The 12,575-nt window shown below is 42.7% G+C and overlaps 1 protein-coding gene across 1 annotated transcript in view; it reads right to left on the bottom strand.

The window, feature by feature from the left end:
- Nucleotides 1–11,971, bottom strand: part of PACS1 (phosphofurin acidic cluster sorting protein 1) — a 140,429-nt gene extending 128,458 nt beyond the window's left edge. The window contains exon 1 of the mRNA XM_026004387.2: nt 11,374–11,971. Coding sequence (XP_025860172.1) covers nt 11,374–11,726 — 353 coding nt within the window. The 5' untranslated portion in view covers nt 11,727–11,971. The remainder of the gene's footprint in view (nt 1–11,373) is intronic.
- Nucleotides 11,972–12,575: the final 604 nt, after the last annotated feature.

Below are 12,575 nucleotides of genomic sequence, written 5' to 3'. Positions count from 1 at the left end.
CAAGTCAAATTGGCTCAAAACAAAGTTGTGGTTTGCAGGCGGGGCCTGCACCATCTCTTCCGTTCATATAAGCTGGCAGGATGTAGAAACAGGATCCTGATCCAGCCACTGCTTCAGAAAACCAAAATATTTTATTTTGACTTGAAGCTTGGAGTTTGGCAGGATCTGTCTAAAATGAACCCAAGACCTTATGATGGTCCCACTGAGGAAATCATAGTATCAACTAGGTTGCCCTGACTCTAGAAAGCAAGCAGTTTTTAAAGGGGTATCAGGGAAAGACAAAGATGCTGGAATAGCAGTAAGGATAGCCATTGCCAATAGTAATAGTAGTAACAGTTATTATTTTTAAGTGTTATCTATGTGCCATGTAAGCATTTACTTATATTAATATCATTAATCCTCATAATTAATGAGGGGTAGGGACAATTATTAGGCCCATTTTGTGGATGAAAAAATTAAAGCATAAGAGAGGTTAAATAAAAAAAAAAAAAAAGAGAGAGAGAGAGAGAGAGAGAGAGGTTAAATAATTTGCCCAAATCACTAAATGGTAAACTACAGAATCAGGATTAAAACCCTGGCTAACAACAACAACAACAAAATCCTGGCTACCTGGCTCTAGAACTGGCAGTTATAGCCATTTTGCTATTTCTTGCTATCTATAATTTGGTAATAGAGAAATATTCTGTAATTCCAAATGGCAAAGTATAAACATTAAATATTATTATTTGTCAACTATGAGAGCCAGCCAGGGCTTGAGGAACACCAAATTTAAACAGAGAAATCATTCTGGTGTCAGATAATTATGAGTCATGAGACAAATCCCAGCCCACCTACCTCTAAACCGTGTAGCCTTATAAAATGTCTTCAAAAAAATAAATAAATAAATAAAATAAAATAAAATAAAATAAAATAAAATAAAATAAAATAAAATAAAATAAAATAAAATAAAATGCCTTCACCTCACTGGGCCTTGATTTCCCTCTCTGGGAAAAGGATCTCAGTACCTGCCTCTGATGGTTATTGTGACACAGTAAATGCTCAACTGGTCTGGTTCATTTTATTCAGGCATCAGCTCAAATGTCACTTCATCAGACACCTTCTCTGATCATTCTATCCAAAAAAGCCCTTCCACCAACATTCTCAATTGCTTTATTTATTATGCTTTATTTTTCATTATGGCATTCACTCATTACCTATTTTTTATAAATATAATTACCTAGTTATTATCTGTCTCCCTCCACCTAAATGTATACTCTAGGAGAGACTGAATTTTATCAACTTGTTTGCTACTGTTTCTCCATCACCTACAGCAGGGCTTGGCACATAGAAATATTCAATAAGGATTTGTTGAATAAAAGAATTGTGTATAACAAATATCCATTCAATAAACATTATAAATAAAAAGACACTTTCATTTGACAAATGTATTTCTTGAGCACTTATAAAGTAACTATTACATGAACAGGATTATTCCAGATGATAGTAAAACTAGTTGTAAAATTTTATAAACTCTCAGAATGTAACAGGCAGGTAAGGGTAGCTTTCCAAGGTGGTAGATTAACTAAGACTTCAATGATACTCACAAGCCAGCCACATGATGATGTGGGGACAAAGCATCCCAGGTGCAAGTCCAAAAGCCCAAAGGCAGAGGTGACCACAGCGAGGCCCAGCTTGCCCAAAGCCAAGTGAGCACCGTGGAAAATGACAGAAGATAAGGTCAAAGACACAGGAAGGGGTCACATCTTGAAGTCTTTCATAAGGCATGAAAAGGGGTTTTATTCTAAGTATGATGAAAAGTTATTTGATAGTGTGACTTATCTTCACCCACTAGAATATATATTTTATGAGATCAAGGAGACCAGCTGGTCTATAAACATTTGCTAAATGAATGAATTGGGAAGATTATGAAGAAGGGAGTGACATAATCTGATTTTCTTTTGAAACATGACCCTGAACTCCTACTAGTAGTTACACTCTGGGAGGAAACTAGAGTGGCAAAAGATGGGTAGAATCACAAACAGTAGAGTGCAATGTGGTTTGAGAGGTACTGTAATACAGAGAAACAGAAGGATAAAGCTGCTCTGTAAACCTTGAAGCTGTTTGGTGTTTTTATTTTTATTTTTATTTTTATTTATTTATTTATTTATTTTATTTTTATTTTTTATGATAGTCACAGAGAGAGAGAGAGAGGCAGAGACACAGGCAGAGGGAGAAGCAGGCTCCATGCACCGGGAGCCCGACGCGGGACCCGATCCCGGGTCTCCAGGATCGCGCCCTGGGCCAAAGGCAGGCGCCAAACCGCTGCACCACCCAGGGATCCCTGTTTGGTGTTTTTAAACAGGAGACAAGAAAAAGTCAATGAGGAGGGAACAAAGTAAATGACAATTAATGTCCTAAGCCTTTTGTGTTTTCTATATTATTAAAAAAACTGCTATAAAGAATCTCTATCTCATCTATGAAAGAAAAGAGGAACAAAAAGAAAACTCAAGATAGATGGACGGACAGACACACACAAAATGTTTTGGAGAACAATTATAAAGAAAAAACACTGTTTTATGTCTCAACACAATAATTAGTCTAAATTTCCTCAGGGAGAATTCATAAGCCAATTATATCCACAATGGGACCTGGTGGAAATCTTGCTCACAGTAAGGTTTTGAGAGGCAAGCTGTCATAAAGAAGAGTTACACAGTCCACAAAGAGAGAACAGGTATTCCTCCACTAGGAACCAAGTTTTAAAACATCATTTCCTTCGTATCTACCTTTATCTGTATTGAGTCACTAAAAAACACATAAATTATAGTGTAATTTCTAAGATACACATCACAGTTCTAAATTTATTTTATTTTATTATTATTATTATTATTATTGCCAAAGTACTTGGTAGATATTACCTAGTGTGTCACATTCACAGATCTAGAAGTACTGTAAGTGCTGAAAGGGTGGGTTTATTTGGGAGCTGGCAACGGACCATTGCTCCCAAAGAGAAAAAAAGGAAGAACGGTATTTTTTTTTTTTTAAGATTTTATTCAGGGGATCCCTGGGTGGCACAGCGGTTTGGCGCCTGCCTTTGGCCCGGGGCGCGATCCTGGGGACCCGGGATCGAATCCCACATTGGGCTCCTGGTGTATGGAGCCTGCTTCTCCCTCTGCCTGTGTCTCTGCCTCTCTCTCTCTCTCTCTCTCTCTCTCTCTGTGACTATCATAAATTAAAAAAAAAAATTAAAAAAATAAAGATTTTATTCATTCATTCATGAGAGACACACAGAGAGACAGGCAGATACACAGAGCGAGAAGCAGGCTCCATGCAGGGAGCCTGATGTGGGACTCGATCCCGAGACCCCAAGATCACGCCCTGGGCCAAAGGCAGGTGCTAAACCACTGAGCCACCCAGGGATCCCCAGGAAGAACAGAATTCAGGGTCAGAAAAATATGTGAAGCCACAACTAAACTCAGAGATTTTCACCTTGACTATATCTTAAAACACTTCACTATCTAAAAGAATCTACATAAATATTAAACAAATAAATAAATAAACATGCCATTTTCAATACTACCTTGTCAACCATTCACCATGAGGGAAACGTCATCTAGAACATTCCCCATTCACTGTATTTACTATCAATAAAACTCTAGAACCAAGAAAGGAAGGTAATGAGTGGAGTAAAACTTAAGACCCCACCCCCATGTCTTCATGTGTTCAATGTGTATTTTTTTACAGCTCTATTGCAATACAAAATTTGTGAAGAGTATACTCCTTTAAGGTATACAATCGAGTAGAGCTGATTGTATTTTTAAATATATATTTCTAAAACAACACTCACTGGTCTGTTCTGTAATGCATGTTTATTATAAAAAGTTTAGAAATCACCACAAAAAACACGGACAAAAATTAGTATCACATATAATCTAACCATCTAAAAGCCATTTTAGAATTAATGTCTCCAGACAATTTTTTCAATAGGTATTGACTAAGACCTAAAACTGGGAAACAAATGGCAGGCAGGCACCTGGAAGCAAATTCCCTACAGGAAAAAGTGAGCAGGTTAAAAAGTAAAAACACTTAAAGGAGAAAGACTAATAGAAGAAAACTAACAGGTCCTTTAAATAGTGAAGAAAAGGGACATTTTTAAAACAATCTGGAAGGGCAGCCCCAGTGGTGCAGCGGTTTAGCGCCGCCTGCAGCCCAGGGCGTGATCCTGGAGACCCTGGGTCGAGTCCCATGTCAGGCTCTCTATATGATGCCTGCTTCTCCCTCTGCCTGTGTCTCTGCCTCTCTCTCTCTCTCTCTCTCTCTCTCTCTCTCTCTCTCTGTCTCTATGAATAAATAAATAAAATCTTTAAAAAAATAAAATAAATAAAACAATCTGGAAGAGGGGCACCTGGGTGGCTCAATCCATGAAGCATCTACCTTAGGCTCAGGTCATGATCCCAGGGTCCTGGGATTCAGCTCCACAACCGGCTCCTTGCACATCATTTACTGGCCTTCTCTACTGGTCTTCTACTCTACTTCTCAATCCAAGGTAGAGCCATTGTCATCATCACAGTCATCAGCTCCCTGCACAGCGGGGAGTCTGTTTCTCCCTCTCCCTCTGCCCTTCAGGCATCTTGTATGCACTCTCCCACACTCAGTCACTCTGTCTCAAATAAATAAAATCTTTTTTAAAAATAAAATAATCTGGAAGAGGATAAAAGTATTCAGTTTAATTAAATAAATAAGGAGAAACCACAGATATTACTACTAGAAATACCATGGTTAGGCAATTTTCTCTTTAAAATATCTAATGTTATCTAATAGAACTTTCTGTAGTCCTGAAAACATTCTAGATCTGCCTTGTCTAATATGGAAGCCACTAACCACATGTGACTAGTGTGACTGACATGACATGTGGCTAATAAAACTGAGAATTTTAAATTTTATTCAATTTTAATTAATCTTAAAAAGCCACATGCAACTAGTGGTTACTGTATCAGACAGCACAACTTTTAAGATAAAACGGCTTATGATGTTAAGATTTAATTGAATGTCAAATGGAATGCTTTCACAAACTGTTTTCTGAAAGCTGTATAAGGTAAGTAAATATTCATCATCATTTACTGGCCTTCTCTACTGTTCTTCTACTCTACTTTCTATCCAAGGTAGAGGCCAAGTATAGGTATAAGCAGCTCCCTGAACTGTGACTGCAGATCTTCTCTGGTTTGTAATACGGTAAAAGGGAATGCAGATCCAGCCGGGTTTCTAACCAGACAACTGCCCTGTGAATGGCAGGAAGAGGAAAATACTCTAGAGTTAGTGTCTAGTCATAAATATCTTGATTCTCTAAACCCATCAGAAGCTATGCTGGGGACACCTGGGTGGCTCAGCTGTCGAGCATCTGCTCAGGGCTCAGGGGTCCGGAGATCAAATTCCTCATCAGGTTCCCTGTGGGAAGCCTGTTTCTCCCTCTGCCTATCTCTTTGTGTTTCTCTCATGAATAAACAAAAAAATAAAATCTTAAAAAAAAATAATAGAAGAGGCTATGTTGGTTATTCTTCCAACTAGGCCTAGAGAAGGAAAGATTCTATCCATGCATGCCAATCTAAAACCAAACCACCTCACTCAATCCAGCCCAAGGGGCCTCTGAAAGACATTCTAAGACCAACTTCAAACTCTCTTTTCTCAAGAGCCCTAATACCACTCCGAACCCAAACTGAAAAAAGACCAACTCTTATAAGCATTCCCACAGCTACCTTGGATGCGTAAAGTACTCCCAGAAAGTGATGCTACCGTGCAAGCCAAGCCAGCTCCAAATTTCAGAGGATGCATTAAACCTTCAAGTCCAGGCCGAAACAGGACAAGCTTCCTGGGTTGAAGCAGTGAAAAGACACAGCCCATATTCTTACTTGTACCTCCCTCATGCACACTGAGGCAAACATTCACAGTAACAGTAGCAGCTTATTGGCTCAGTTAAAAGAAATTGGAAAACCAGTTTAAAAAGAAATCTCATAACCACTAATGTGCCCAAAAGATCTGTAAGTCAATACATGTAAAACGGACTCTGTGAAAGTCATTCTCTTTCTGACTTAAGGAATCTGAGCTTCCACGGGGACAATGGATAATATTACCTGATAGAGAGGATATTCTATTACAACACTCACAATGTGAAACTCATATCTTCTGAGATATGCTTTTAAGACTTTTAATGCTAGGGAAATAATAGAAATTTCACTAGGTCTCTCTTATTTGATCAATTTCATTTACTTCATATCTATCATTTAAAAAGTACTTTCTCTTACAGATCTATAGGTCCTATTTTATATTTATTTCACCCACATTTTAGAATGAATGGCAAGTAAAAGTATTCCCGATCAATAAATAAAAACAAACCTAAGGTGTGGAAGTGTTTGCCTTGGCATAAAATAAGAATACAAGAGTAATATATCCTGGCTTGCCTAATGCTTTTGTGGTTAGAGGGGCAACTGTCCCTAAGTGTCTTGATGAAAGTAACACTTCTACCGCAGACTAGTCATGCCAACTTAGCCATGGCCACCTCCTTTGGTTCTAACAGTTTTATCCAAAAAGGCCTAACTTTAGTATTCAATTAAAAAAATAAAATGTGGCCTAAAGAAAAATGCAACTGATAACTCCTGAACTCTTTCCCTAAGTACACATACAGATAAAGATATGCAAATGTGCTCTATACTCAAAGACAAATGTGATACAGTTTGTGAGTGATATAGCAGAGCACATTTGATCTCCCAAAAACTGGCTTTATGCCACTGGGGAGATTTTGTACACCCGTGAAATTTAATAATTTTTTTGCCTCTCCTACTAAAGTAACTCAAAAAGAGAAAAGAACATCAGGGAAAAGAACCAAAGAGAAGGGGTCAACGATGAGACTAAAACTCACGACGCCTGGGTGGCTCTGCAGTTAAGCCTTTGGCTCAGGGCATGGTCCCATTGTCCTGGGATTGAGTCCCACATAGGGCTTCCCTCAAGGAGCCTGCTTCTCCCTCTGCCTCTCTGTTTCTCATGAATAAGTAAATAAAATCTTAAAAAAAAAAAACCCTCTTCCCCCCAAAAAAAACAAAAAAACCCTCTTCCCTTAACATCAAGCAACATGCCACCTGCCTATAAGGTTGCCATCCCACTAACCAATACATGGGTCATAGTTGAGAGAAACTAAGTACATGAGCCCTTAGTACAGGGAGAAAACAATGTCAATTTCTAAAGCTGTGAATTTCATGAACTATAAAGACCTACCAGCTTGTAACAGAATCTTAAAAGCCAACTGTATTTCCCAGTGATTACCTCTAGAGAGTGAAAACAGAAACAATGCTGGGGCTTTTTCCTTTAAAATTTTCATCTTTCTTTATAGCTTGAATTTTTTTTAATAATAAATTTATTTTTTATTGATGTTCAATTTGCCAACATACAGAATAACACCCAGTGCTCATCCCGTCAAGTGCCCCCCTCAGTGCCCGCCACCCAGTTTCCCCCACCTCCCCGCCCTCCTCCCCTTCCACCACCCCTAGTTCGTTTCCCAGAGTCTTCCATGTTCTGTCTCCCTTTCTGGTATTTCCTACCCATTTCTTCTCCTTTCCCCTCTATTCCCTTTCACTATTATTTATATTCCCCAAATGAATGAGACCATATAATGTTTGTCCTTCTCCGATTGACTTATTTCACTTAGCATAATACCCTCCAGTTCCAACCAAGTCGAAGCAAATGGTGGGTATTTGTCATTTCTAATGGCTGAGTCATATTCCATTGTATACATAAACCACATCTTCTTTATCCATTCATCTTTCGATGGACACCGAGGCTCCTTCCACAGTTTGGCTATTGCGGACATTGCTGCTAGAAACATCGGGGTGCAGGTGTCCTGGCGTTTCACTGCATCTGTATCTTTGGGGTAAATCCCCAGCAGTGCAATTGCTGGGTCATAGGGCAGATCTATTTTTAACTCTTTGAGGAACCTCCACACAGTTTGCCAGAGTGGCTGCACCATTTCACATTCCCACCAACAGTGTAAGAGGGTTCCCTTTTCTCCGCATCCTCTCCAACATTTGTGGTTTCCTGCCTTGTTAATTTTCGCCATTCTCACTGGTGTGAGGTGGTATCTCATTGTGGTTTTGATTTGTATTACCCTGATGGCAAGTGATGCAGAGCATTTTCTCATGTTATAGCTTGAATTTTAATCACAGACATGTATTAATCTTTTAATTTAAAAAAATGCTGGGGGCAGCCCCAGTGGCACAGTGGTTTGGTGCTGCCTGCAGCTCAGAGCCTGATCCTGGAGTCCCAGGATCAAGTCCCACGTCGGGCTCCCTGCATGGAGCCTGCTTCTCCCTCTGCCTGTGTCTCTGCCTCTCTCCTCTCTCTCTCTCTTTCTCTCTCTCTCTGAATAAATAAATAAAATCTTAAAAAAAAATAAAAAATAAATAAATAAATGCTGGTAAAAATATCAATGAATAAAACAATTTAGTTATTTTAAAGCCAACTACAGGTACTCTCTTCAACCATAAAAGGTTTTATATATATATATGTATAAACATATATATATAAAATGTAAATAAATATAAATATATAAATATATATTAGATGTATAAATACATATCTATGTATATATTTATATTTACATTTATTTACATTTTTATATATTATATATATAAAAGTTTTATATATATATAAAGCCTTAAATCCACAATCATGTTTACATTTCTTAAGTGCACACATCTTACATGTCTGCATCTCATTTAAGTTACATGAGACAAGAATGTTAATCCCAGGCTATATACAGAATGCTGTATACAGAATGCACATTGCCAATATATTCTAAACAACATGAACAAGTAAACAAGGAGACCTCAAATTAACCAGATGACTCTAGTAATTGGAAAGGCCAATAGCAGGACATTTTCTCCCCACAGGGTGTTATTTTCTGTCCTGCAGATAAAACAGCATGCTCCAAAGAGCACAAGTGTTCCACAAGGAGCTGAGAGGTACAAGGGTGATAGCTGAAAAAGTCAGAGTAGGACAGCTGACAATTTCAAGCACCGGTTAGTAGACATAACTGCATGTTCCCCACAGGTGAAAACAACAAGCCAACCTAAGCCTTTCACACCAAGTCAGGATAATAATTACCAATTTACTCAGGATAGTGGGCTGTTTCCTGAGCTAAAAATTTATTACACGGACTTTTCAGTGACCAGTAGAGGCAGACCAAAACACCAACAGTCATCAGTGATTTTATTTACCTCCCTTTGTTACACAGCAGTTTCTTCCCAGTTGGCTCAATGCTTTTTCAATCTAACAAGCTAGAGAAGGCAGTTGTCCAAATGTCACCAAACATAGCAATAGACATGAAGGAAGAATGGAGAGCCTGTAATACTAACACTGGATTAATGTAGGAAGGGGCACAATGCTTATGTTAGAATACTTCAGCTATAGATGGACCTACCTAGAAAGAAGGAAGCCTGCTAAGGACCATTAGACACTAAACTCCCACTTGAGTTTGGTGTTGTGTGTGGTAGGGCACTGGCCAAAGCAAACTAAGTGCCTTCTGATTAAAGGAAAGACAAAGAAAAAAGTGTACTCAGTGAAGTGAATGCTGAAACAAAAAGGACATGAAGAGAAAGGGGGGGAGGGGCGGGGCATGAGTGGAAAACAATTTAGCATTATCTAAAAAAGTTTCAGATGTATACTCTGCAAACAGCAATTCCACCCCTACATATAAAGACAACCAAAAGAAACTTTTGCAAGGAACACCAGGAGTCCTGGACAAAAATATTTACAGCATTACTGTTCCTGTTAACAAACAAGAAACAACCCAAATGTTCTCCAAAAGGAGAATTATGATTTATTCATACAATGAAATTCTATCCATTAGTGAAAATATTTAAAGTAGAGCTACTATACCCCACTGATGAGTCTCACAAGCTTAACGCTCAGTTAAAACACATTAACACAACTGAATTAATTCACAGAACACATACAGTATGGCGGCACTTACATAAACTTCAAAAACACTCTAAACTAAAAAATATTGTTTAAAGATGCACGCATGCAATAAAACTATTTTTAAAAGACAAGGTAAATAATAAACACACAATTCAGAATAGTGTTTACCTTTGTGAGGGGAAGTAGAAGATATGGTCAGGAAGGGGCATCCTGAAGGTTTCAACATAACTTATAATGCTCTATTTCTTAAGATGAGTCAAGTAGAGAATTATACTTTTCATCATTTTGTAAAATGCCCTATCTAGGAGATAACTGTGTGTGTGTGTGTGTGTGTGTGTGTGTGTGTGTGTGTAATTTTGTATGCAAGAAATGATTCAAAATAAAGGGAAGAGGAAATAGAGTTGAGGCTGGAACCAGACAATACTTCCTAACCCCCACTTAGACATCCAAATACCCAAGGCTGGGCTAATAGAATAAGGAGTCCAAAACTCTAAGGCAACAAACGAAATCAGTTCAGTTTAGAGGTGAGGAAAAGATCACCTCCAGGCACTTTTCTGGACTTACTGGAACTTTTCCAGTTCCACAGTGTCTGTTCAACGGGTAAACTGTAAGACACTGTACCCTATCCCCAAAGAGTGGGAGAAAGACTGCTTTGCCAATACAGAAACAGAAAACATCACAAACTCAGGCATATTTTACCAATGAAAGGAAAGTCCCCAGAGGGTTCCAAAAGACAGAGGAATGGATTGAATTTAGGAACAAGGCAGCAATTTTAAGAAGCCCTCCATGGCTAAGAAAATTTGTGACTAGCTACTGGGGAGGAACGGGGCGGGGGATGAAAAATACACTTAAAGACACACTAAATAGGACTTTTACAAGAGCAAAGGCCAGGAGAGAATGTGTGTAATCTGAAGCACAAATCAACGTGTGCCTGTTGAAGACTAACGAGAAGCCTCAAGGGTTACTAATACGGGCTTTACCTGGCAGAAGACGACAACCAAGTTTGGCACACGCTGAGTATATTGAGAAATAATAATATCAAAAGACATCTACACCACAACTATGTAACATATGTACAGCCCACGGGCGCCAACGAAGCAGGGAAAAGAGTCTGTGACATTCGCAGGGAAACTGACCGTCAGGAAGGCCAGATTCGGTCAGATCGAGGAGAGGAGAGAAGGCCCCAGGCTGAGAGTCCAGAAGGCCCCAATCGGGGAGGGGAAGAGGGTGGTCCGGGCCGAGGCAGAAGGTGGGGCTGACAGGAGAGGGCGGGGTCCCCGCAGGAAGGAGCCAGGCCGAACAGCCAGGGGGAATCCAGGGAGGGGACGCTCCCCCGGGCACTGAGACCCGGAGGAATGAGAAGGCGGGGGGCCTGTCACAGACCCGGCCCTGCGGCCCGGAGGGCCCAATCCCCCGCCGCCCGCCGCTCACCTGGGCACGCAGCTGGACGAGCTCCGATCCACCTCCCAGGTGGCGTACAGGTTCATCTGCACTGGGGCGGGGGTGCGGCCTGGCCCCGGGCCGCCGGGAGGCGCGGAGCCGGAGGCCACCGCGACGGCCATGGAGGTGGAGGTGGACGAGGACGAGGAGGAGGCGGCCGCCGCCGAGGTGGACGAGGACGACGACGAGGTGGCCTGGGCCAGCTTGGGGGGCGTCGGCTGCTGAGGCGTCGGCTGCTGCGGCGGCTGCTGCTGTTGCGGGGACTGGGCAACCCCTGAGCCCCGCTGGCCGCTGCCGCCCCCGGCGACTCCAGGACCACCGCCCGCCCCTCCGCGTTCAGCCATGGCCGGGCCAGGGGTAGGGGGCGCGGGGGTTACGGGGATCGGGGCGACGCCAAGGGGACGCCCAGGCTTCTCCCACCGCGGCGGCGAGGGCTCAACTCGTCTCCTCAGCCCGCCCGCCCGAGCGCGCGAGCGAGCAAGCGAGAGGCTGCACGCACGCGCGAGGCCTCTCGGCGCGCGGTCCTCGCGCTCGCCCGCCGCTGCCTGTTGCGGCTCGCGCCGCCGAGACACTGGGTGGGCGTGTCCGCGGGGGCGGGGAGCTCCGGCTGGCGCCGGCCCCACCCAACACCAAGGGGCGGGGCCCGGGCTCGCGCTCGCGCCCCTGGCGAGCCCGTGGGCGCGCTCCCCTCGCTCCCTAGGAGGAGGGTCCTCCACCCGGCGGATCCCGGCCGGACCCTGCTCTCACATCCGAGGCGTGGGCCGCAGGCAGCCCGCCCGGTTCTCCCCTCCCGCGTAGTCCTCACGGCAGCAATAGCCTGGCCGGCGGAAACTCCGCTTTTCCGGGGCGCGGCCCCGGCCAGGACAGGGCTGCCGCGGGAGCGTGCCTCAGGACCCTCGGGTCCCCAGAACCGAGGCAGAAGCGGCGGCGGCGGCCGAAACCCGCGTCTCGCCAGGCTACTTGGCCCCTTGCTCTGCCGCCCCGGGGTTTCTTCACGACCTACTAAGGGAGTGGTGGAGACCCAGTGGTCGGCCCGCCTGCCTGTGGGCGGTGAAGTTTCCGTCCCGGCTTCTCTCCACCATAGGCAGGGGCTCCGGGACCTAGAGTCTGAGAGGCCCTGACAAGGATGAAATCTAAAGCTAAGCTGTGGCCCATCTGGAGCCTCCTTTTCTGTCCTGTGGCTCCCCTCCCCC

This window comes from Vulpes vulpes, chromosome 5 (assembly GCF_048418805.1).
Source record: "Vulpes vulpes isolate BD-2025 chromosome 5, VulVul3, whole genome shotgun sequence".
NCBI lineage: Eukaryota > Metazoa > Chordata > Mammalia > Carnivora > Canidae > Vulpes > Vulpes vulpes.
The sequence above is the reverse complement of the archived record's forward strand: the minus strand, read 5'-3'. Positions and strand labels throughout refer to the sequence as shown.